Consider the following 27,931-nt stretch of genomic DNA (forward strand, 5'->3'; position numbering starts at 1 on the left):
ACGACATCAATAAAAAAAATGTTGACTTATTAAAAAAAAAACAATAAAATGTAACATTTATAATTTTAATAAAAAAAGTTATTTCTAATGCCATGTTTTTACTTTGTCAACTATTGATGGCTATTGTAGCTAATATTGAATTACAATAAGTATTACAATACAACTGACAGAAAAAATGATAAGAAAACACCATGGCTGAGTTTAAGGTCCAGAGACAAAATGCAGAAAACGGCAACAAAGAAACTTGCAAAGGTGATTTTGGTGTTGGCAGACACAAGTTGATGATTGAATCATTGAAAATTATCCTTTTCCAATCAAACTTATTAGTTTATATATTATTATGATGCGTAAGATTGAAGCAAAATCTTAGAAAAAGTTATCATGGTATTTTATTGTCTAACTAGTTGATCGTATCACATGAAATATTCTCTTAAGGCAAACTGTAGGTAGGTTCAGTGGTTCATAACAATTTGACTTTTCATTAGCTGAAATAGTTAGTAGCATACCATTGAAAAATCTTTAGAAAACCATATGAAACACCTATCACATGTGATAATAGGCCTTTGAATAGTCATTAAGAAATAGGGTAAATTCTTTCTCCCTCTTCAGGTCAAAGATCAAAACCGTGTATATCAGCACTAGTGCAAATGTTTCAGAAGCTATGAAAATAGTTTTGGTATTGTATAAACTATTTTTAACTTTTTCTCATCTTTTCCAAAGATGTTAGCATGTTAAATGAAAATACTTTCACTGTAATTTCTTTGACTATAAGATAACTTACTCATAAATATTTACATCAGCACTTCTCTGGTGTTTCATTATGTGTATCTCTTTTTTTGAGGTGAAATCTGCACTTTTTGTAATAGAATTTAATACGTTGTTTACACATGTATTCTTAAGATTATTTTATTCTATGCCAATTAAGACTTTTACCTTTCCTAATAAAACTTTCTTTAGCACCACTAAAAAGCCTTCTATTTTGCCGGCATTCTAACTGTTATAATATTAGTTTAATGGCACAATCATGGAAAAAGATAACCAAAAGAGATAGTGATGTTTAGATAATTAAAACTATATATATAAATCAGTTGACCCTACCCAAATATACACGGTTTATATAAACTAAGGAATGATGCATCACAAACATTTCAGAACTCAGAATTGGCCTTCAATTAATCCCTTTTTGCTGACCCTTCTTCATCTTGTCTAAAGTTATTGCAAACCCTTCAAAAATCAAGCCATTTCAAAGTTCAAAACGAAATATGCAGCTCCCTTGGTTAGTCAAATACCAATATGCAGCAACACTCTTGGTCACCATTGCCCTTACCAAAGTTACCTGTTTTCATTTCAATTTCCCTACCTTCCAACCACAGGATGAGTCTAATCTATTGCTGCACAAGAATGCAAAAATATACTTAGATGCAATCCAAGTAACCCCTGATATTCGTGGTCCTATACATAACTATTCTGGACGTGCTTTCTATAGAAAGCCATACCAACTTTGGAAACAGAAGAAGAACCAAAACCAAATAGCTTCCTTCAACACCACTTTTGTGCTCAACATCACTCCACAAACTACCCCTGGTGGTGAAGGTGTGGCCTTCATCCTAACTTCAGATACGACTCTCCCAGAAAACAGTGATGGAGAATGGCTTGGTATTGTAAATGCTACTTCCAATGGAACTTCACAAGCTGGTATTCTAGCAGTGGAGTTTGACACAAGACACAGTTTCACAGAAGATGGCCCTGACAATCATGTTGGTGTCAACATAAACAGCATCAACTCCATCCAACAGGTTTCGTTAATAAACGCTCGGGTCAATCTTTCGTCAGGTCAAGATGTCAAATTTCACATTCAGTTCTTCAATGGCATAATATCGGTTTTTGGTTCCATGAATGGAACTTCTGAAGATTCTATGGAGACCCTCTTGGTAACTCCACCTCTTAATGTATCTTCCTTTCTTCAACAAGAGGTTTACCTTGGTTTCTCTGCCTCAACAAGTAACTACACTCAGCTGAATTGTGTAAGATCGTGGGAATTCAGTGGTGATGATATTAGAGATAATGACAAAAGTCTCTTGTGGGTTTATGTTACTGTTCCAACAGCGATTGTTTTTATTATCATTGGTGGGTTGGTGATATTTTTCTTGCGCCGGAAAAAGAGTGGCCATATGGAGGGGCCAGAGGATGCATATCCAAGGATAGAGGATCAGATTCAATATTCCTCTATGGCTCCGAAGAAGTTTAGGCTAAAGGAAATAACAAAAGCAACTGCTGGATTCAGCCCTCAAAACAAGCTTGGACAAGGAGGGTTTGGAACTGTGTATAAGGGGCTATTGGAAAATAAGGAGGTAGCTGTAAAGAGAATCTCCAAGAACTCACGCCAGGGGAAGCAAGAGTTTGTGGCAGAAGTGACAACAATTGGAAGCCTTCACCATAGAAATTTGGTGAAACTCACTGGTTGGTGCTATGAGAATAGAGAGCTCCTCCTTGTGTACGAGTTCATGCCTAATGGCAGCCTAGACAAGTACCTCTTTGGTGAAATATTTTTTGGTAATTGTGGGCTTGAAGGAGGGTATTCTCTGACACTGGATTGGGAAACTAGGCACAGAGTGATACATGGGGTGGCTCAAGCACTTGACTACCTTCACAATGGGTGTGAGAAGAGGGTTCTCCACAGAGACATCAAGGCCAGCAACATAATGTTGGACTCAGATTACAATGCCAAGTTGGGAGACTTTGGATTGGCTAGAACAATTGAGCAGAGAAATGAAACACATCACTCTACAAAAGAGATTGCAGGCACACCCGGGTACATGGCCCCTGAAACCTTTCTGACTGGAAGAGCAACAGTGGAGACAGATGTGTATGCATTTGGGGTTCTTGTGTTGGAAGTAGTGTGTGGAAAGAGGCCAGGGAATGTGTATGCACAAGATGACTACAAGAACAGCATTGTGTATTGGGTGTGGGATTTGCATGGGAAGGGAAAAGTAGCTGGTGCTGTTGATGGAAGGTTAAAGAAGGAGGAGATTAAGGAGGAAGAGGTGGAGTGTGTTCTTGTTCTTGGCTTGGCATGTTGCCATCCAAACCCACACCAAAGGCCATCCATGAGAAGTGTCCTTCAGGTTCTGAATGGGGAAGCAGCTCCACCTGAAGTGGCTAAGGAAAGACCAGCTTTTATGTGGCCTGCTATGCCTCCATCCTTCAAAGAAGCTGAAGATAGCTCCCTCATCCAGGGAACACTCACTCCTTTCACTGAAATCACTGGAAGGTGATGAAATCTTCGTGGAGACCAAAGCTAGGAACTAATCTAGATTATCCTGGTTAGTTGTAGCTTTTGAACCACTCTTGGATTCACATCTTAGCTTTTCTTTGTAAATACGTAGATAGAAGATAAATGCGTTGTATCTTGATATATATATATATATATATAGGTATATTTGTACACAAACTTGTGTAATCTCTGTGTCATTCAATCATGTATATAGGTGGTTGCTGCATGTCATTGAGCTCCCGGCTCCAACATGTATTCAAAATGAAAGTGTTTTTTTATAATTGTATGATCTCCCTTCGTGATGAAACATTTGCTTGTATAGTTCAAAAGTGAGTTTAATCCTGTGGGATGCACCAATCCTATTTGTTCCACAAAGAATTCATCCACTGGGCATGCCGGGGAGACGTCAGAATAGAGGAGGAGGATGGATGAGGAGGATTCTTGGATTTGGAAAGGCATAGAATAAGTTGCGTTCACGTTCAAATCCGCAGACAAAATACTTAAAGAACAGGTTTAGGGGAATGCGAGGGAGCTACACAATCATCTTCACATGCACAACATGGAGGATTATGGAAGACAAAATAACAACTAAAGCAAACTTGGTTAGATGAGGGATTTGTATGACTACCATTATATGACATGTGGAGTCGCTTGGCTCGTGTGGTCTAAGTGTTTTGAGTGGATGGGGTGACATCGACGGAGCATAAGGAGCCAAAAAAACACTTCGATAGCTTCAGTCACAAGGAAATTTTCACTTTGGCACAGATGAAGACTTGATCATGGATTGTGGCTAAAATGTGTTTTTCGTATTCAGATTGGCTTTTAGGTTTTTCAGTTGTTGTAAGCAAGTTAGAAGGTATGAAACTTAGGTAGGTTTTTTTTTATAAGGGTTGAGATATTCCTAAAATATCTCTTATTTATTCATTATTTTTTTATCGATTAAAAGATTGCATATATAATTGAGTATTTATACTAAAATTCTAATTACTTTTATTCATTATATATTTGTTTAGACATTTGATGTTATATATATTGGATTTGTACTTTCTTTTTATTATGTAGACGAAATTATTTGTTCGTTTACCATCTTACCGTGAAGGAAATTATATTGCTACTTGATTTCATATTAAGAGATATAATCTTAAATGTGTTGATGTTGTTTGGCCGGTCAAAAATAATCATTGGTTATATTTTGTTTAGAAGAATATTATAATTATACTTTCTATATCAGATATCAAATTCTAAATATCTTTCTCAATATCTTATCTTCTCCCTAACGTGATCTTATATTAGTGAAAGTATGCAATGATGGTGAAAGCAACTTTGAATTGGATATGATGAAAATGTGGACTAGATTTATTTTGTATTTAGTCCAGAAAATACTTATGGATCAAGTTAACCCACCTCATATAAAAAAAACCTCATATAGAAAAATATGGATGGATTTGGTTGACATAAGAAATATTTTTTAAATTAATAAAAAAAAATTTAATAAAATTTTGAATAAATTTAATTTTTATTTATTAAGTTATTTTTTTTCTTATTTAGATGAATTAATAATAAGATATTCTGAATTTCAATCATACTAATAAATTAAATAATAAAATATTTCATTAAATATATACACTTCATGATTACTATTCAAATTTAAAAAATAATATATTTGATTACTATTCAAATTTAAAAAATAATATATATATAAATAATATATAATAATATTATATTTAAATTTTGTTATCAAAATGTTTAAAGTTTGAGTAGTACATTTAAAATTTGATAAGTATTGAACCTAAACAATCTATGTATTTTAAAAAAAAAACTATTAGATATTAAAAAATTATTATCAAATTTTGTGAAGTATTATGAATTGAAGATTAAAGATACTCCATACCTTAAATAAAAAAAATATATTTAAATTTTAAAAAAAAATATTCAAATTTATCACAGTGACACAGTTTTCATCTGAAAGTTAAATCTATATTTTGGATTCTACAATATTCTAGATTTCACAATCTATACATTGAAATCTATACAAATTTGGACTGATTCAATTTGTCATCCCTAAAATTGAATTTTTTACTTGGTAAATATTGTTGTTAAACATTCACATTCGAGACAGTTCTACAACTAAAAGTAAAAAATTAATATTCTTGTTGGAGAATCTGAATTAAAATCTAAATATTTTATTCGTGATAATTTGGATTTTGTTCATTTGTTGATTTCGAACATTATAACTTTTAGTTTTCATAAAAACATATTAAAACCCTAAATGAAATGAGAAATCGTAATTTGTAATACTATGTGAATAAGTTTAGAAATTATCTTGTATATTAATCAATATATATTGAATGCATTTCTTTAATTCATGCATATTAAAAAGTTAAAGAAGTTTTGATTATGTAATTATATACAAAGTCTGACCCTTAGTAAGAAATGTTTTAGAATCTCTTATTTTGGAATGAGATATGGAAAGAACAAAAGTTGGCGAGATAGAAGATAAAGTTTTCAATTATTTTGGCTTGCGAGCATGTACGAGCACACAAGCACTTCAAAACAAGGGAATAGATCTTCTTATACAAAAAAAGCGTATGAGATTTTATTATATTATATATTAATATAATTTTGTTAAGAAAAATTATTTATAGGTCAAAATCTGTATAAATAGAAATGTCACATTGATTTTGCTAAGACACGTTGATTCAATAAATGAGGGATTGAAAAAATGTGCCCAAAATAACTCGTTTTATGCTAACGTGTAACATTTCATGTAAACTTCAACGTCATTTCAAGAATGAGAAACATCGATGATTCACGTACCTTCAAACGAGAGGCAAAAACGTTCTCCACTTCAGAAAAAAAAAACGAAATGAAAAATTCTTTATCACCAAAGAAAAATTCAAACACGAAGGGAAAACCATCAGAAAAAAGGATCATTGCATCAGGAAATCTCAGACGACCGTCGTGAGAAATTGTAAATCCGAATTCATCACATGGTTTTCAAGAAGAACAAGAAGAATCAAAATTGAATTGAAGAAACAACAACAAACATTAAAGTACCGAATAGAATCCTGAGCGGCATATCATAGTTCCAATCCTTCGGATTTCGATTGAGAGAGAAAACTGTGGAGAACGATTCAGGGAAGGAATTTAAAGGGGAGGGAATGCATAGGGTTCGTATTCATGATTTTTTCACCCTTACTCTTTTTTATTAAGGCCCAACTACAGTTTGGGCTGTCTCTGGGCTCATGGGCCTTGGTTTTAATCCTTTCTTTTTCCCTTTTACTACTCAAAACACATTCACTCCACATCTGTATTCATATTTTTTATAATTATACTATTTTTATGAATAATTAATTAAAAAAGAAAAATATTACAGTTTAATATATATACACATTTTTAAAATATTATTAACAAAATTTAAAAGAAATTTATTTAATTATTTTAAAATAAAAAATTATTTAACTATTTATTTTATTAAATAAATAAAATATTTTTTATTCATTAAAAGATTAAATTATTTTTACTACTGTTATCAAAATTTCAGCATTCAAAGAATAAATAAACAAATCATTTACCAATAAACATTCCATCAAGGTCGACAATTGATATTAATTCAATGAAAGCTCAGATGTGACTGTTGTACCAAGGCTTTGATATTAATTAATTACCATTTGATATATATACTGTGAAACTAATCAAAACAATATTTCATAACACTTGTGTAAATTATATTTTTCATTATTTGAAGTAAAATATAATTAAGAACTTCATATATAGATTATTTAAAATGTATATATTAATTAAAAATTTAAACAACGAGGTTACGAACTATCCTATAAATGTAGCAACTTGTCTCTGGTTTATCCTAAAAATATACCATAATAATGGACAAATATGTTTTTTTTTTTTTTTTTATGGTTTGTACATTGCTTTTCCCTTTTCTAGTTCGATGGTTTTAAATATCAATTCAAATCAAATATTCTATTTTTTAAAAAAAAAATACAATATAGAGCAAAATATAAATCGATTATTAGTGTACACATGTTAGGTTGTTTTTAGTTTCTAACAAATTAATTTGGAAGTTAAAGAATTTAAAACATAAATAAAAATCTAAAAATTCAACAAGATGAAAGGTTAATTCATAATAACTAAACAATTTCTCTTATCATAATTATTACAATTCATATATAAATTTGAAAAATTAACCAATTCAATCAATTAACCAATTAAACTAGTCTTATGAATCTAAACAAAATATCATTTAATCTAATCCGTATTTAATTATCAAATCAAGATTCAATCAATTCATAATTTGATTTCTAAAATAAAAAACACAAAATTACAATAATAAAATGCAAATCCAAAATTAGAGAGAAAAACAGATACAGAGCCTTAAATGATTGGTGTAAAATATAATTCAAATTGTTTGATCCTGATTGTTTGATCTTGATTCTATGAATTGATCCCAAGAATTAGTTAATTGATCCCAAGAATTAGTTCTTTATGAATGAAAAAAAAAACACACATAAAAGAAAAAGAGGAAAAAATAATTTTAAAAAATAGAAAATGTGAAGAAAATAAATAAATTTTGAAACTAAAAAACTAAACAAAGTTATATATATAATATCAAATAAACTTGAATGTAATAAATATTGAGTGTAAACTACAAAAGTCTAGGTTAAAGTAAGAAAAAATTATTTGCAACCAAACTCTAGTGGTAGGGTCGGCATGATCGACAGCCTGACTTTGCATCATATCCAAATCGACTGACACAATCAAAACCATTACGTCTAAACAAGGATTAATTAGACTAATCAACGACCAAACACTAGGTAATACACTCCTAACACTTGATCTAACTCCCTAATCTGGCCCAATAACAAATGGTCCATAATAATCATATAAATAGACACAAATTCTAAAAATCAGATACGTCATCATACAATATTAATAACACCGAGTCTCGAATATCGAATTCTCATTTAAGCGTTGTTGGAGTACCTTTTACAGTGCAATCTGATCCCGCAACTAGCAAGAAAGAGGAGCGGAGGAGCGAGTGTAAGTTCAATTAGGAGGAAGGAGCAAGGTGCAGACCGACCGACCGAGGAGTAACTTGAATTGTTCTCTTGATTACAACTTCGTTCGAGAACACAAACTTTAAAAGAGTAAAAGATAGTAGATGAGTTGAAATTTGGCAAACATTATGTTTATTTTGATACTCCAAAAATATATCCAATGAAATTAAAATCAATAAAAAAAAACTACACGTTTTCTTTTATTAATAAATAAATAAATAAAAATTAACATATCAAATGTGTCTCAACCACCCTGTACAAGTAAAAAAACATCTACCCTAACTTACAATCTATAAAACATTACAAATCGGCATAGACTAATATATGTATAGGCTTGGTAATGACTATTAGTGCAGATTAAGCAGCAAATAGTAGAGACCAATGACACGTAGAAACAACCTTCAACCTATATACATAATTGAATGCTACATCACATTTATCACTTGTGTAGGTATTTAACAAATCTTGATTAGTTACCAGCTTTGGTCTCCCAAACGATTTCATCATCTTCCAATGATCTCAGTGAGAAGTGTTCCCTGGATGAGGGAGCTATCTTTAGCATCTTTGAAGGATGGAGGCATAGCAGGCCACATAAAAACTGGTCTTTCTTTAGCCACTTCAGGTGGTGGTGCTTCCCCATTCAGAACCTGAAGGACAGTTCTCATGGATGGCCTTTGATGTGGGTTTGGATGGCAACAAGCCAAGCCAAGAACAAGAACACACTCCACCTCCTCCTCCTTAATCTCCTCCTTCTTCAACCTTCCATCAACACCACGAACCACTTTTCCCTTCCCATGCAAATCCCACACCCAATACACAATGCTGTTCTTGTAGTCATCTTGTGCATACACATTCCCTGGCCTCTTTCCACACACTACTTCCAACACAAGAACCCCAAATGCATACACATCTGTCTCCACTGTTGCTCTTCCAGTCAGAAAGGTTTCAGGGGCCATGTACCCGGGTGTGCCTGCAATCTCTTTTGTAGAGTGATGTGTTTCATTTCTCTTCTCAATTGTTCTAGCCAATCCAAAGTCTCCCAACTTGGCATTGTAATCTGAGTCCAACATTATGTTGCTGGCCTTGACGTCTCTGTGGAGAACTCTCTTCTCACACCCATTGTGAAGGTAGTCAAGTGCTTGAGCCACCCCATGTATCACTCTGTGCCTAGTTTCCCAATTCAGTGTCAGAGAATACCCTCCTTCAAGCCCACAATTACCAAAAAAAAAATCACCAAAGAGGTACTTGTCTAGGCTGCCATTAGGCATGAACTCGTACACAAGGAGGAACTCTCTATTCTCATAGCACCAACCAGTGAGTTTCACCAAATTTCTATGGTGAAGGCTTCCAATTGTTGTCACCTCTGCCACAAACTCTTGCTTCCCCTGGCGTGAGTTCTTGGAGACTCTCTTTACAGCTACCTCCTTATTTTCCAATAGCCCCTTATACACAGTTCCAAACCCTCCTTGTCCAAGCTTGTTTTGAGGGCTGAATCCACCAGTTGCTTTTGTTATTTCCTTTAGCCTAAACTTCTTTGGAGCCATAGAGGAATATTGAATCTGATCCTCTATCCTTTGAAATGCATCTTCTGGCCCCTCCACATGGCCACTCTTTTTCCGGCGCAAGAAAAATATCACCAACCCACCAATGATAACAAAAACAATCACGGTTGGAACAGTAACATAAACCCACAAGAGACTTTTGTCATTATCTCTAATATCATCACCACTTAATTCCCACGATCTTACACAGTTCTGCTGGGTGTAGTTACTTGTTGAGGCAGAGAAACCAAAGTAAACCTCTTGTTGAAGGAAGGAAGATAAATTAAGAGGTGGAGTTACCAAGAGGGTCTCCATAGATTCTTCAGAAGTTCCATTCGTGGCACCAAAAACCGATATTATGTCATTAATGTATTGAATGCGAAATTTGACATCTTTACCTGACGAAAGATTGATCCCAGCGTCTATTAACGAAACCTCTTGGATTGAGTTGATGCTGTTTATGTTGATGCCAAGATGATTGTCAGGGCCATCTTCTGTGAAACTGTGTCTTGTGTCAAACTCCACTGCTAGAATACCAGCCTGTAAAGTTCCATTGGAAGTAGCATTTACAATACCAAGCCATTCTCCATCACTGTTTTCTGGGAGAGTCTTATCTGAAGTTAAGATGAAGGCTAAACCTTCACCACCAGGGGAAGTCCGTGGAGTGATTCTGAGCACAAAAGTGGTGTTGAAGGAAGCTATTTGGTTTTGGTTCCAAAGTTGGTATGGCTTTGTGTAGAAAGCACGTCCAGCATAGTTATGTATAGGACCACCAATATCAGGGGTTACTTGGATTGCATCAAAGAATATATTTGAATTCTTGTGCAGCCATATATCAGACTCATCCTCTTGGAAGGTAGAGAAATTGAAATGAAAACAGCTAACTTTGGTAAGGGCAATGGTAACCAAGACTATTGCTGCATATTGATATTTGAAAAACCAAGGTAGTTTCATATTTTTGTTTTGAAACGGCAAAGAGTGCCTTGATTTTTGAACAGTTTGCAATAATTTTAGACAAGGTGAAGAAGGGTCACCAATTCTGAGTTCTGAAATATTTCTGATGAATAGTTCCTTTGTGTTATATAAACCATGTATTACTTGGGATATTTTTATTATTTTAATTATCTAAACCTCATTGTCTCTTTAGGTTATCTTTTCCGGAGAAAATTCTTTGTTTTTGGTTTGTTGATTAAAAAAAAGAAGAAAACCATGGATGGTGATGTTATACCATTAAAATAATATTATAACACTTAGAGCGAAATAGTAGATTTTTTCTCAGCAATGATAGATTGAAAATCTCTTACATTATACAACCTCTAATTAATAATATAAAAAAAAATATTTATGTTATTTTATACAAAAAATAATAATTTTTTAAGCAAAGAAAGAGAATTATATACTAGGAAATGTATATTTTTCTTTCTTAAACATATTCATCAGAAAAAGTTGGATATGGATTGAGTAAGAAGGCATTGAAATTGTAAAGAGTTTTTAGTTTATGTTAACATTGCTAACATCTAAGGAAAATAATGGAAAAAGTTAAAAATAGTTTTACAGTATCATAAACATTTTGTATAACTTCTCAAAATTTACACAAGTGCTTGTGATACCATAATTTTAAATATTTATGCATGCACAGAACTTGATTCCAAATGCCAAAAAATATATACATTATTTTGATATTTGACCTGAGGAGAGAGAGAGAGAGAGGTATTAGAAAATTATTAAATAGAAATTATTTTTATAAATAATATATAATTAGTTATTAGATGATTAAATTAAATATTATTTTATAAGTTTAAAAAATATTAATATTTAATTAATAAAAAATTATAAATAGTAATTTAAAAATAGTTTATAAATTTTTATTAATAATATAAATTATTTTAGATATCAATATTTTTTAATTTATAAAATAATATATAATTTAGTTAATATAGTAACTATTTTTCTATTTTTAAAATTAATTTTATTTAACAATTTTTGGAGAAAGAGTTAATCCCCTATTTCTTGATGAAACTGTAACGGTTTTTCAAATGGTATGCTACAAACAAAGCCTTTCAGTTCATAAAAGTCAAGTCAAATTGTTATGAGCCACTGAACCTACCTAGAGTTTGCCTTAATAGAATATTCATGTGATAGGATCAACTATAATTGGAGAATAAATGACATTTTCTATGCTTTTGCTTCAATCTTAGTGATGATAATAATATATAAAATAATAAGTTCGATTGCAAAAAGATAATTTTCAAAGACTCAATCATCAACTTGTGTTTGCCGACACCAAAATCATCTCTGCAAATTCTTTGTTGCCGCCGTTTTCTTCATTTTGTCTCTGGACCTTAAACTCTGCCATGCTGTTTTCTTACATTTTTTTTATTGTAATTCTTATTTTAATTTAATTGTACAGATAAAGTGATGAACTTTTATAGTAAAAAGATCATAATAATTTTTGTTGGGGTTGGTTGTTTGGTCACTTTTTTTTTTTTAAATACTTTAGACTTTAAGACTCATTCAGAAAAAGTAAGACTCTTTCACCAATTTATTGACGTTTGTCACAGTTTTCCTGCAAAAAATACTCCGACGAAGTAAGTGTTTGGTATTCAAAGTGTATCTTACTCCTTTGTAAATTGTTTACTTATAATGTTTGATCATGGATCATCTTTTGTGATAATCCGAATCTATCAAATATAAGTATTAACTGATTTTTAAAGAAGTTTCTGATTTTTCATGACATTACTCAATTTTAATTCGTAAAAAAACCTTGTTTCTTAGGAGATTTCCACGACTGTCTTAACTACTCTTATGTATTATATGTTTTGAATGCTTTGAATGTGTTTCCAAACTGTCAGCCATCACCAAAATCGACTGTTGTGACTCATTCCATCATAACAACCAGTACATTAATATTTGCTACAATAGTGATAGATGATTCACAAAATAAAACTTACATGACATTGGAAATAATTGTTTAATAAAATTAAAAAATTTATATTTTGTTGTATTTTTTAATAAATCAATATTTTTGTTTATTAATGTCATGTAGGGTGAACACAAGAGGTGTCCATTGCATAATAAAAATCAAAGCCTCTAAAAAATAATCTTTATTGTTATAATTAAAATATAAAGTTATTCAATCTCATATAGTTTATTATAGATAAAAAGATTGTATGCTACATTTTTAGTATATTATGTATAGTTATAATTAAAATCAATAATATAGATTATCAATATATATTGTTTGAGAATATGATTTAAAAGTTGATATATTACAATGTAGTCTGCATATAAATATTAATCAAGTATAGCAAAACATAAATTTGATTATAAGTTGTTTTCTCTTAAATTATTTTATCCCACTTTTTTATTGCAACTTTCTGTGTCTTATATACAAGTTACAAGTTGTTTGGAAAAATTACTATTTCAAGTGAGAAGATGTTAATGAGATACATGAATGTTGTAAGAATGAGGCCACACTGAAGCACTTCAAAAGAGTGGAATGAATCTTCTTATACCAAAAAAGTGTATGAGATTTTCATAATGATGTTACCGTTTACTTTATAAAAATATTATATTATATTAATATAATTTTGCTAAGAAAAATTATTTAAAGGTCAAAATCTGCATAAATAGAAATTTCCCACGAAACAATTCATTATTTTCCCAGAAGCAACTTTTTTTTTGTCTAGTCAATGTATTGGACAGGAGGAAACAATAGCATCATGCAAACAAACAAAACAAGGTTCTTTCTCGGAAGCCTAGTGGTGAATAGTATTCATACTCAACAAGAAACTAAAAATAGACGGTTTTCTAACGTTATAAAGACAAATATGATAAGCCAGTTTTCTCATATTATATATATATATATATAATACATAGAAAAAATATGTTGATAGTTTACACTTAAAAAATCATTAAATAAAAAATAATTTTAAAAATAAAACTAATTAATTATTATATTGATTATATTAGATATTATTTTAAAAAATAAAAAATATTGAAATTTAATTTTTTTAATATTAATAAATAATTTCTAAATAATTATTTAATTAATTATCAATATTTTAACTATTAATGTTAAAATATAAAGTATATAACAACTAAAATCTATGTGGCGAATTATATATCAATTTTATAAAAAAATATTTATTAATGATAAAAACTACTTTAATCAACAATATTTTGTTTAGTGTCTAAAATAATATATAATTTGATCAATATAAAATTATTTAGTGTTTTTAAAATTAGTTTTTATTTAATAATTTTCTTGTATTATTAATTAAGAATATAATTGTTGAACATTTCTTCCTCCACCCACAATTACTGCTCATAAGTCAATATGGTACATGGAAGTTAAGAAGATTAAAAGATTAAAACATAACCAAGATAACCAAAAAGTGGTTTAGTATACTTATGTTAAGAATTGTGTTAAAAATGATTGTGTATCAAGAATTAGGGTAAATCACTGTAATGAGGGTGTATCCTTCTTATTGTATAGACAATCTATTATTAGAGAGTTGGGGTGAATCACTATAATGATGATGTATCATTCTTATTGTATAGACAGTCTATTATTAGAAGATCTTATGTTTGTTTTGAAAAAGTTTCATGTTCTATTCAACTTCTTATAATATTTAAATGTTACTTTATATATATATATATATAGTTTATTCTTTTTTACTGATAAAAAAAAATATTTTTGATAAAATTTTCAAGAAACTTTATATCTTGATTAATTGCATTTTTTGACATTATAATTGTAATGTAATTTTTAGAAGAACGAAATAATCTCACTAAAATTGTGGTAATTAAAACTGAATGTATAGATTCGGGTAGAACAAAAGTAAAAAAAAAATTATGTTTTTATGTTTTGCTCTTACTATTTTAAGTTTTTTATATTTGATTGATGTACTTGTGATTTTATTCTTTTTATCCTTAACTCATCAATTGTTATAAAAAACTCTCTTAACGATCTATTATAATCAATAAAAAAAAATTAAAACACTAATTTATTTTTTTATGATCTATAACTTATTTTTCTTTACATCATATAATAACATTATCATGTAATAATGGGTGTGAGATCCCCTGCACAATAAAGAAAGATAGGATAGAAGGTCACAACAATTTAAGCAATCCTGCGCATATTGCATTACTGATATAAATCTTATATCCTAAATTTTAACATTGTACAACTTTTATAACATGATATAAATTTCTCTGTAAACTCTTGCTGGAATGATCTTTTTGGTTTACATAAAAAGGCATGAAAACATAGAATGATTCATCATCTCCCACTTTTCAGTTGTGTTATCGGTTCACTTTGGGATACTGTTACTTGGAAATTGAACCCTTCATTGAGAACAGAAGCAGTGGCTGGCCATGTGAATGCAGGTTGCTTAACTGCTACAAAGGGATGAGATGCTTCCCCTGTTAGCACCAGCAACACAGTTCTCATTGATGGCCTCTCATGTGGATTAGGATGGCAACATGCTAACCCTAACTCAAGCACACACTTGGCTTCAGCCTTATCAAAATCATCATTCAGTCTCAAATCCACAGCATCAGTTATGCTTTCTCTGCCATGAAGCTCCCAAACCCATTCCACAATGCTGTTACAACATCTAAGGTCCTGTTTGTGTTCAGCCTTTCTGCCCCCACACACAACTTCCAGCATCAGAATACCAAATGCATAGACATCAGTTTCAACTGAAGCCCTTTGGGTGTGTAAGCTTTCTGGCGCCATATACCCTGGTGTTCCAGCAATTTCTCTAGTTGAGTGGTGAGATTTTTCACTAAGATGAATGGTGCGAGCCAAGCCAAAGTCTCCAAGCCGAGCATTGAATTCTGAATCCAACATCACATTGCTTGGTTTTATGTCTCTATGCAGCACTCTTTTATCACTTCCGTTGTGAAGATAGTCTAATGCCCGAGAAACCCCACATATAATAGCCACCCTCTTTTCCCAATTCAGAGTTGAATCGCCTCCAGAAGTTGGAAAAATGAATCTGTCTAAGCTCCTATTGTGCATGAGCTCATACACAAGGAGGATCTCACCCTTTTCGTAGCACCATCCTATTAACTTCACTAGATTTTTGTGATTGAGATTCCCTATGGTTGTGATTTCTGCTATAAAATCTTGCTTACCATGACGTGAATTCTTTGAAATCCTCTTCACAGCAACATCTTTGCCGTTCAAGGTGCCTTTATAAACGATCCCGAATCCTCCTTTCCCAAGCTTGTTTGATGAGTGGAAACTCCTTGTGGCTGATAAAAGCTCCTTCAGCTGAAATTTGTGTGGCGCATTGGAAGAGCTTTTAATTTCAAGCTCTATTTTCATATCTTCCTCCACCCCTTGTCCCTTTATATGGTTTCTTTTCCAAAAGCACACACTAGCAAGCACGCATACTCCTCCAACCCCAACTATTGGAATCAAGATCCATAACCATGTCAGATTTTTTTTGGGATTCTTCTCAATATCCCTCCAGCTAGAGAAATACCATGATCTTACAGAGTTAAGCTGGGTATATTCTCCCGTGGAAGCTGAAAATCCCACAAAAACATCATTTGGAAGATGTTCGGAGAGATCAATATCCTCCACTAGCACTGGTGTGCTCGACATCAAATCTGATGGAGAAACAAAAATGGTCATTTTGTTATGATTAGCATCAAAGTAAACAGTAGCAACAACATCCATGCCACTAGAGAGATTAACACCATGTGGTCCAAGAGGTTCTTGTTTGGTGGAATAGATGTTCTTTACATCCACCCCAACATGGTTGTCATCACCATCTTCAAGGAAACTTTTCCTTGTATCGAACTCCACTGCAACTATGTTAGTGACCCCTGTGCTTGTTGAGTTGACAATACCAAGCCATTGGCCTCCACTGTTAAGTTGAAGAGACGTATCGTCTGTCAATATGAAAGCAAGTCCCTCACCACCAGGAGAGGTTTGAGCAGCAATGTTGAAAACAAAAGTTGAATTGAATGAAGTTTTCGTGCCTCTTTGGCTGTCCCTTAACTTGAGTTGTTCTTTATAGAAGACCCTGCCAGAATAGTTTGTGATAGGACCACGAATATCAGGGGTCACTTGAATGGCATCTAAGGAGATTTTTGAGTTCCCGTTTAGCAATAAATCTGCTTCATCCTGTGGTTGGAAGGAAGGGAAATTGAAATAAAGGCTGCTGGTAACTTTGGTAAGAGATAAGATGATGAACATGCTTGCTGCTAGTTCATGTTTGGCTAACCAAGGGACCTGCATATTCTATCACTGAAAAATCCAATACTGGCCTTGATGTGGAGGATTTCTGATAACTTCAGACAAGGTGAAGAAGGAGCACCAATTTTCAGCTCTCAAATGTATGAAGCTTCAAGTTTGAGCTCTCAATTATTTTACCAAGAGAAAATTCAAATAAACTCTTTAATCGTGTAACAATCTATTACTTTTTCCTTCTCCGTATTATTCATAATGAAAGTTTAATAACTACCCACTTAAAAATAAATATTTTTTTGACGAATCATTTAATCGATCATAAAAAAAAGTAAAATGATTGACTAATAACGTTTAGTGAAAGGTGTATTATGATTTGTTAGTGGCTTACGCGTATTGGTACTAATCCTTTCATGGTCGAGAAAAGTTTCTTTGACCACGTCAACAGAAAAAAATAATTTAATAACTGCTTATAATAATATTTTAAAGTAAAATTTAAAATTAAGATAAATAAAATATTAATTTATTAAAATATAAAGTGTATGTTTTTCCTGAGTTAACTTAGAGCACCAAGTCAAGTAGATATATGACACCGAACCTACCTAGAGTTTGCCCTCACAAAAAATATTTGAAGTTATAGGATAAACTAGTTATTCATTCATAACACATTGTCCATTCTGACTAAACATGTGTATAATAATAATTCAAAAGAAGAAGTTTTGAGCTCTATTTATAGAGTCATGGATGACATAGGGTTAAAATTTTAAAGATTAAGTACAAATCACTACTAATCTTTTCCCTCCCTCTATAACTTTACTTCATTTTTGTATAAAAATTGTATTTTATTTGCTCAACCTAATTAAATAATTTTAATTAAGTCAAATAAATAATTATATTATGTTAAATTTATTTTAACAAACAGAATATTACGCCAATTCATAAAACTAATAACGGCAATATCAATAGATTAAAATGTCACACTGATACGTTTAAAATAAGAAAAAAAATATATTAAACTTTGAAAAGGTCATCTGGTGTATTTTTTTTAAATTGAAAGACTTATTAAGCAATTTATTAAGAGAGAAATTAAATTTAATCAAAATAAATAATAGGACAACAAATTTAACTAAATCTAAGAATTAAGATGTAGTTGTACGAGAACAAAGACATTACATACATGCATACATAACATATACACGTACCTATACCTACAGAGGTAGGCCTGAACTTAAATAGTTTATGTTACTCCAAAAGGTATAGAAACTATTCCTCTTCACTTTTGTGATTGGCCTTTGGGCTTTCGGATTGGGTTGGGTTTGTAAGTTGAACTGGATCAATCAGATACTTCGACTTCTTTTCTCGATCTCCTCTCACGGTTGGATGTGTATACTTACAAGTCGCTCCGATGATAAAGTTAGAACCAGTTTGATATATTTATCAGATAAAATTCACTCTATTTACCTCTTATACCTCTTAGACTGATGTTATATTTATAGTGTTTTCTTATTGGAATCATAACCTATTTGAACTTTTCTTTTTATACCTAATATCGTTTTAAACACACTTATTAATTTGAACCTTATCGCACCTTATCGCAATGGAATTTGCTACGAACCATATTTATTTTATATATATATATATTTATGTTTAACTTTTTATATATAATTTTATTTTCAACAACAAAATTAAACCTAATACAGTATATAGTAGGAAACCATCTTTCTATCAAACTCCTTAATTCATTATTGGTAGATTGATTATTATTAGGGACAACAAAACGACAAACATTTATAGTTGTTATTTTTTAAGGACACCCTAATGACGTAATAGTGGACAAACCTTTAAACTCTAGTTTACATCTAATCTCCCTAACCTAGCTGATGTAAGGTTGACCTAAAGTCATTAATAGTTAATTAATTGGGCTTTCAAACTTGATTGGGTTTGGATCATAAACTTGTTTAATGGGTTTGGGCTTATTTCGGCTTAAATGTGAAAAGATGGGCTATTTCTTCCTGCACCTCCACAGTTTCTTGCTGCCGCAAATTGACTTGGTGTAGCGAAAGTTTGGACATCAATAAAAAAACAGATTTTTTATGTTATCGATAAAAGCAGAAGCTTGTATCTGATTGGGATATGTAACCATTTATTCAAAAGAGACAAGGAATAATATTACTAATCTAGACCAAGCGATCATAAGAACAATACGTGTTAAGTTCAATGTATAGGAACCTTTATCAGGCAATTTTCATTAATTAGCATATTACAATCACATAGGTTTCCTAAACTTTAACCATTAGACATAAATTATTTGAGGTTACAATTATAGTACGAATTCAAGCTTGTATATATAGTTATTGTAAACCATGGTACATGCTAAAAGCAAAAGGTTATTAATAAGCTATTCGTGCTTAAGAAATTTTGTCAGTTAAAGGAAAAAAATACACAAATATGAAAGAATTTCACATTTAAAAGAAAATAGGGTTGTAATTTTTAAATAAATTAAAGTTTAACTAACATTGTATAAAAATAATCAAGTTAAATCACTACAAGAAACTATTTAATAGTAATAGAAAGTAATTTAAAAATAAAAAATATTTTTAGTCTTTAAAATATCTCTAATTTAGTCATTATAGCAACTAATTATTTTTTGTTTTTAAAATTAGTTTTTATTCAATGATTTTCTTGTAGTTAATATTATATAAATGAGAAAAAATTCACTAAATAACAACTAATTTTAGAAATAAAAAATAATTAATTACTATATTAATTAAGTTATATATTATTTTATAAATTAAAAAAAAATTATATAAAATAATTTTATATTATTAATAAAAATTTATAAAATAATTTTTAAATTAATATTTAATATTAATTACCAAAATTTTAAAAATGCAATGCTTATTCTCCTACTTGTACATTTATATTTATAACATATCATAATATTAGTTTTGAAACTTTCTCCTCTATTTCCCCATTATTCATATATAAACTCAATTATTTTTCAAGAAAATTATATATATATATATAAAACATTTATGCTTATTAACAAATTAATGCTGATTAATGACCTTGTAAAATATATTATTTAAATTAATTTATATTATAATTTGTAGGTGCACTATACGGTCGGTTAGACTTCTCATTCATGACCTAGTATTTTGATGGATTCAATTATTAATTGGGTTTGAAAACACTTATTGTGGCAACAAGTTAAGGTTTTCAATTACAATCATAACTCGAGAACGTTGTAAAGAAAATTATAAAATGAAGGGATGAAAGTAATACACATGAAAAAGAGAAGGTGAATGTTATACTATATACCCTCAAAAGAAGAAGTTGGAATCTACACACAAGAACCCTATCATTTTTCACTTTATCCATCCATTGGAAATGTCATCTGCTTTGAGTTCAAGCTAACTGTTGGTGTGTTCTGATGAGGACTGTTCTGTTTGGTGTGAAATCTGCTACTTTATTCTTCACTGTGTGGGAGCTATGATTATGATGTTGCTCATTATCACACATCACCCTCCTCCACATTCAAGAATGAAGTTTGGAGACCGATTCGGATTGCTATAGTAAAAGTGAGATTTGAAAAGACATTAATAATGTCAAAGATGGTGTGGTTGATGTGGTAGAATTGTTTACTTTTGTTTAGTTAAATATTTAATTTTGGGTTACTTCCAAGACTCTTTCTTCTATTTCTTCTTATTTCTGAGTGGTGTTTGATCCTTTGATTTGTATGAGACTAGTTAAATGATGTTTTAGGTTGTTGTTTAGTTTCATTAGTTGCCTTTTAAACGTTTGGAGGTGTTTTGCAAAGTTGTAGGTAGAAGGTTTTGGAGTGTCAGAGAAAAACTTTCTTTTTTTGTTTTGTATAATGGTTGGATCACTCCTTAGTCCTTACCAGAGTCCTTACCAGCATGTCATGGGACTCTTCTTACTAATGCAAATGCAGCATCCATTGTTACACTTTTGTGCTGCACTTCTTCCTTATAATCGCAACACAGAAGATGTTGTTCAGTGCTAACTCAGGGAAGAGGAAGAGACTTGTTCTTCAATGGTGGTTTTCATGCTCCACACCAATGACAGTTGGATCCAATAGAAGGAATTATATAGTTCCTTACAACGTCGTAGTAAACCAAGATTTCAATCTCCATCGTAAGAACTGTTCACATGTATTGTTTTACTATATATATATCTTGACAAGTTTTGAGTTACAACCTAGTTGTTTATAGTTTTTCAGATGTGATATTCATAGAACAATCTATACAATATCTCCTGTAGTAGCTATTTTTCATTATATATTTCATTACATCTCAAAATTTTAATTTTTTCTTTTTCTCTTTCTTAATTTGTTCAATTTGTTTTACCAATAATATTTTATCTGTTGTTTTTATCTACGGGATAAATATTAAACCCTTTTTAGGCTGTGAAATATTGCAGAAATGTCACATGATACATAACAAGATGCAATGGGTGGTTCTAAATTATGGTATTGAAAACTTTGAAGGGTCTAAATGATTTCCTTTCTCATAATGAAAGGGTTTTAAAAGCTACATTAGGACTACAAGACCCAAGTGGAGTGGACCATATATATGAGGTTTGAGAACATGGGTTTGGTGGCACAGGAAATTGGAGGGGACATCATAGGCCAAGATGATTTTGAGACTGTGTTTACTCAATGGGACATATATAAACAGTGCAAGGAAAAAGCAAATCACATGCATTTTACTGAACACAGATAACAAGTTTTGTTATATTGTACACGATATTATGTAATTAATTTAATAATTGTAGAATTCATGATTAAGTTGTAATTTAGAGAGAAAGTCTTCGTACACTTGTATATATTTACTATACATTGAGTGATGTAAATAGACACAAGAATAAGAAATATATCCTCTTCTTACATATCATTTTCTTTTACTATTCCTTATACATGTAATAACATGCATCTTGCTTCTTTTCTGTATAATTTTCCGTATAATGTATAGTGGTTGACACCTTTCAAATATCTCATTTTATTTCATTTATTTTTATGGTTAGAAAAAGGTTCTGTATAGAAAAGAATTCACCCAAAGTGACAGGCAAATTTGGATGGCAGGGACAGAGAATCTTAAGGTATAGTTGATTGGGCATGTTAGAATTCATAGACAAAGAAAGTGGGTGGAGAGAATAAGCTGAATCAATTAACTTTGAGAGTAGGGCATAACTCATAACAGTGGTTTTGGGGAATAAAGCCAGAAACTTAGTGGTTTAAAATCCTAATTAAAATGCCAAACTTACACTCCTTAACTTATTGTCCTACGAATATAATTTCCTAGGAATCAATTCATCTGCTTCTATTTCCATGGCTATTCCAAAAGAAAAAGAAAAACAAATTCATTCTGGACATTCTCACATTTGTAGCAAATTGGAATAAATGGTATCAACTTTACAAATTATAACTAATTAAATATTAATTTAAAAATTATTTATTAATAATAAAAATTAATTTAAATACCAATAATATTTTTAGTTTCTAAAATAATATTTAATTTAATTAATATAACAATTAATTATTTTTATTTTAAAAATTAATTTCTATTTAATGATTTTCTTGTAGTGAATGTTAGTTGTAGATTTCTCAATAAAACTACAATGAACTCTAAATATATATATTATTAAGTTTTTTTTTATAGGTGATACTTACAAATACATGATATATATCATGAGTTGTTGATTGAGGATAATAATAAAAACTTATTTTTAAGTTGTAATTGTTTTTAAATAAAATTTTCATGTTAGTCATTATTATGTAATTTGAGATCTCAACTGACACTTTAAGTCATCATTTGTCATTATATGAAAAAAATATTATTAAAAAAAAGAAAATACAAAAACACGGGGGACTAGACCAAAATGCATATGTTAACAAAAACTATACATACGTAGATTGTACTTATTCATAAAGAATTCTAAGAATAGACTAGATGAAAGTCTATTATATCAATTCTATGAATAAATCCTATATTAGCCAACTTAGCAGCATACACATTCCCTTCACGAAAAAATATGAGTAACCCTAAACCTAATTTTCCCACCGTAATTAAGATAAATATTTCATCGATTACGGAGCATTCAAGGAACATTTTTCCTAGTAGTAAATGCAGCAAACCAAAGCATAATCACATTCCAGTCAGACATTAGTAAGCCCAATCTTTTGAGCTTCCTCCATAGCATATGTATAACCCCATAAAACTTTGCAATCAGAACTTCAAGAAACGCAGAAAAAGCTCAAATAAATTCCTTCTTACTCTCACGGAAAATACCTCCTCAAGTAGCAAGATCAGGATATCCCCTAGCAGCCCCAACAGTGTTAATTTTAACTCAACCTGGTGAAGGAAACTCCCATCTAACAGGAAAATGACGTAGAACTTTACCAGTTTTAAGTTGTAATCGTTATTACCAAGTAAAAACTTACTTGTCTAAATTATTTATATTATTTTTTTAATATGTAAAAGCATAATTTTAGAAGGAGAAAAACAAATGAAATATTTATATTTAATATATTAAGTGAAATTTACTAATTTCTTTATTATAATTTTATTTAAAAGATAAAGATGTTAGGTATTAATGAAAAAGAAGTTTAATATTAGAATTAAAAACCACAATCAACCCATAAAAGATTATTTTAGTTTGGGTATTATTTTATGTTCAAACCAAATGACATGTAATTTTTAATTTTATGTTTAATTTAAATATGAACCATGAAAATCATTATCACTATTTTTAAACTACTAGAAAATATTAAATAAAAATCAATTTTAATAACTATATTAACTAAATTAGATATTATTTTAGTGACTAGCAAATTATTAATATCTAAAATAATTTCTAAATTAATTTTTAAATTGATATTTAATTAACTAATTATATTTAATTAGCACATGCACTGGAAGTAATTTTTTTATTTACCTATAAAAAAACAAATACTTGATTGCTAATCACTAGACTTTCATTTACACCCTAATCATTGTTTACCAAAAACAAATTAACAATTATGCTACATGAATAAATATATCATCCTCTTTCTCAATTCTCTTTCTGCTGAGTAAAATGGGTTAAGTTGTTGCTTATAGTCATTGAAGTGATTATTGTTCTAATGGGTTTAAGATGTCTTAATTACCAATTGTGAAATTACTGCTATTAATGGATGTGTGAAATTAATCTTCTCAGCCACTTTGCTACCATAAAAAGGAAAATGTCAACGCACAAAGTCAATTGTTTTGTCTTTATATGTTGGTCACTGATAGAAGATTGCATATGAAATAGTGTTGAAGATCTTTGCTGCAAAAATAAAAGATTGTAAATCTAATTATGCATACAACTTTTTCACACATTAAAATATTACAACAAATTCTCTGGATACAAAACTATCAATCAATATTAAATTATGACATAATTAATCTACATATCAGTATTTACTCATTAGTTTTTGTCATTAATTATTAAGTATGATTAAATGTGATTTTTCTATACTTTAAGGCAAAATTGATTTTTTTTAGTAACTAAACTATTAAAATGTGTCATTCTCAGATTTTTTTTATTTGACAAATAAATTTTCAGTATAAATTAAAATGTTAAAATTTCTCATGTTGACTAATTACTGATGTGAATGTTATAATATGATAATATAATTTATTAAAAATTCGTTTGTTATGAGTAAAAAATACTAGTAAAGATTTTCATATTACAATTGATTTTTGTTTTTAGTATAAATCTTAGACTTTATAAGTATTTGTAATAAATAAAATATTAAAATGTGTCATAGTCATATTTATTTACTTGGTAAATGAATTTTTTAAGATGTTAAAATTTTCTAAATTGACTCATTACTACTCTGTAAATGTTATAATATTATAATATAATCTATTAAAAATTCGTTTGTTATGGATAAAAAATACTAGTAAAGATATAAACTTTGAATTATTAAAAAAAATCAACTATTATGTTGATATAAAAGAATTACATTACATATTTCACATTGGAAGGCAAGAGTGCATAAAATAGATTAGGAAATTGAAGGCCATGGCTAGTGGGAACTGGAAATGAAGCAATTCTTGAGTCGTTTTAATGGGACACAAACAAAATGCTACATGACAAGGAAAACCAGAAGCAGCATTGCATTATCCAGTTAGAAAAAGGTTGGAATTTGTTGGAACAGAAGAATAACAAGAAATTGTGTGAATAAAAGGTTGTATTATAGAAAAAGTAGTTTGGTTAAGTAACAAGTGGTTTGGTTAATTAAGAAGTCATGGACATATACAATTTTTTATTGATTAGAACAACCACTCACTGTCATTGTCCTTTTGCACAACACTACCTACTTGTTCACATTTATTATTATTTGTGTTTGATTGGGGCAACACTCACCACTCAGTTCAAAGATTACTACATGACATTCAAAGAGATTATTTGAGGATATGTCTTTTTATCACCAAAATAAATTGATTAATATAGCTATATACAAAACTACAATAACATTGGTTTAATATAGCTGCTCATTCATTCAACACTGCTCGTCAATCATCACCAAGTGTAGCTCGCACGCTCTCCTTACACACAAAAAAAAAATGTATTTGACATAAAATTTGTAAGTTAGTTTAAAATTTCATCTTATTACACTATAAAAAAAATCATTAATTAAAAACTAATTTTAAAAATTAAAAATAATTATTTACTATTTAACTAAATTAGACATCATTCTATAAACTAAAAAAAATCATTATATTTAAACTAGTTTCTATTATTAATAAAAATTTATAAAATAATTTTTAAATTGGTTTTTAAACATTAGCTATCAAAATTTTATCATCTTATTACTTTACATTCTAAATTAATCTTTATTAGTCCTTTAAAGATTAATTTAGAATCTAAAATATTAGTAACTAAAAACTTAGATAACTGATTTAGATACCAATTTAAAAAATATTTCATAATTTTTTGTATTAATAGAAATTACTTTAAATACAAATAATTTTTAGTTTTTAAATTATTAGTATCTAATTTAGTTAATATATTAATTAATTATTTTTATTCTCTAAATTTAGTTTTTATTTAATGGTTTTTTTTATATTTTTATTATTATTATTACTTACTATTATTATTAATGTATTTTTATTATTAACATTTTACTGCAGTAGGGACTCAACCGAGTTTCACGAGTACACGTATAATCCACAATCACTATATCAGAAAATCATTTCGGTCATGATTTTTATTGTTCTCTATTAAATAAAATTAATAATTTTATTAAAATATTAATATTAAAACATCACTAATATTAATAATAATGTTATTATTATTATCATTGTTAAGTATTATTATTAGTTTTATTATTACTGTTATTATTATCTTAATTAATATTTTGTTATTATATTATTAAATTGGATAATTACCAATAAATATTATTAACGATAAATTATCGAAAAATATGGATTCACCTTAAATTACTAATAAATATTATAATCAATTTATAAAATTCAATAATAATTTAGAATTATTGATGGGTAGATATTTATAGAGGTTGAGATCATGTAGTATGTTATTACCCACCAAATACTATAATAAATTGTATTATTAATTATAAATTTGTGTTAACTTAATTTTAAATCTTGCAGTGTTTCAATGACACACAATCCTTGACTCAATAACAATGAAACATGTCAGAACAACCTATGTCAAATGTTTTGTTAACATATATAACACTTTAGGAAAAATGACATATTAGTATAAACTTTGGTACAATTAGTTTTTTATGGGACTTTTTGTTGTTTGAAACTTTGTTTAAATTTACTAATTATCTTTTGCACTTGTGCATTTAGGATTAACTATTTATTGATAACAACTAGATTTGTAAGTGATTATGTCAATATATATGTTTGGGATGAAATATATTGTTTGTAGGTTCAGATTGTATGAAAATAAGCAAAATTTAAAAAAAAAACACTACTTTTAATGACGGTTCATTTAGAATTGTCATTGTTTGAGAAATTTTAACGACAAAAATAATGAAGAATAGTCTTTGAGGAATTTTAATGACGGTTCATGCAAAGTCGTCCTTATTTAAAAAAAAAAAAATTTTACAACTCTCATTTGTGTAGTGGTTATTAAATCAATTTACAACAATAATTTTGTAATAATTTTTCGTTAAAATGCTATTTTATGACGACACTCTCAATCATTGTTGATTGATTCAATTTACAAAGATATCTTCATTAACGACGAATCCAAAATCATTTTTAGAAACCATTTTTAACAAGTCTATAACTGCTAGATGCTCTTACTAGTAAATGACATCTTCAACCATCTAATATTACATCATAGAAATAATTCAATACACTAAAATTTACAATATCTTAACATTTTAATAATCATCTTTTAGAATAAGTGATTCATCACTATAATTATTTATTTGTAACAAACATATGTATACTTCATAGTTTTCTATCAACAAAATAAAGTATATAAATAGAGCACTTAGGTTACTCTATCACTTCATAAGACAACTCTTATCTCAATTCCTGACTCCCTCGATAGCTTTAAAAGTTTTTCTTTAAGTAGAGAAATAATAAGATGTTAAAAGCCAAAATGTTCTACTCTATATATCCTTCTTTCCACATTCACAACTACTCCTTGTATATATGTTGCATCTTCACTTCCTTTTAGATGTTTGTAAGGAGGTGCAAGAACTAGGTTAGACCTTACATGAGCCCCTTATAGATAACTACCTTCAAACAAAACTTAAACTTGCAACTATATTGTCTATAATACAAAGAAAAAACCTTCA

General features: G+C 29.5%; 3 protein-coding genes and 1 non-coding gene across 4 annotated transcripts; 1 reads left to right on the forward strand and 3 right to left on the reverse strand.

Moving 5' to 3' along the window:
- The first annotated feature begins 1,130 nt into the window (after positions 1-1,130).
- LOC137830647 (probable L-type lectin-domain containing receptor kinase S.5) lies at positions 1,131-3,555 on the forward strand. Its single transcript, XM_068638106.1, has 2 exons — positions 1,131-3,323; positions 3,489-3,555. The coding sequence occupies exon 1, from the start codon at positions 1,263-1,265 to the stop codon at positions 3,273-3,275; it is 2,013 nt and encodes a 670-aa protein (XP_068494207.1). The 5' UTR covers positions 1,131-1,262; the 3' UTR covers positions 3,276-3,323; positions 3,489-3,555.
- Positions 3,556-6,186: 2,631 nt separating this feature from the next.
- Positions 6,187-6,271, reverse strand: LOC137830798 (small nucleolar RNA Z161/Z228). The gene has a single exon (XR_011084271.1). It is a non-coding gene; the product is annotated as a small nucleolar RNA Z161/Z228 (small nucleolar RNA).
- Positions 6,272-8,525: 2,254 nt separating this feature from the next.
- LOC137830649 (probable L-type lectin-domain containing receptor kinase S.5) lies at positions 8,526-10,926 on the reverse strand. The gene has a single exon (XM_068638108.1). The coding sequence runs from the start codon at positions 10,842-10,844 to the stop codon at positions 8,853-8,855; it is 1,992 nt and encodes a 663-aa protein (XP_068494209.1). The 5' UTR covers positions 10,845-10,926; the 3' UTR covers positions 8,526-8,852.
- Positions 10,927-15,017: 4,091 nt separating this feature from the next.
- On the reverse strand, positions 15,018-17,336 carry LOC137830650 (probable L-type lectin-domain containing receptor kinase S.5). The gene has a single exon (XM_068638109.1). It carries the CDS (start codon positions 17,149-17,151, stop codon positions 15,178-15,180), a length of 1,974 nt encoding a protein of 657 aa, XP_068494210.1. The 5' UTR covers positions 17,152-17,336; the 3' UTR covers positions 15,018-15,177.
- Positions 17,337-27,931: the final 10,595 nt, after the last annotated feature.

This window comes from Phaseolus vulgaris, chromosome 7 (genome assembly GCF_000499845.2).
Source record: "Phaseolus vulgaris cultivar G19833 chromosome 7, P. vulgaris v2.0, whole genome shotgun sequence".
In the NCBI taxonomy this organism is placed as follows: Eukaryota; Viridiplantae; Streptophyta; class Magnoliopsida; order Fabales; family Fabaceae; genus Phaseolus; species Phaseolus vulgaris.

Coding starts and splice junctions, on each gene's coding strand:
- LOC137830649 (XM_068638108.1), bottom strand. CDS start 10,844: ATGAAACTACCTTGGTTTTTCAAATATCAATATGCAGCAATAGTCTTG.
- LOC137830650 (XM_068638109.1), bottom strand. CDS start 17,151: ATGCAGGTCCCTTGGTTAGCCAAACATGAACTAGCAGCAAGCATGTTC.
- LOC137830647 (XM_068638106.1), top strand. CDS start 1,263: ATGCAGCTCCCTTGGTTAGTCAAATACCAATATGCAGCAACACTCTTG.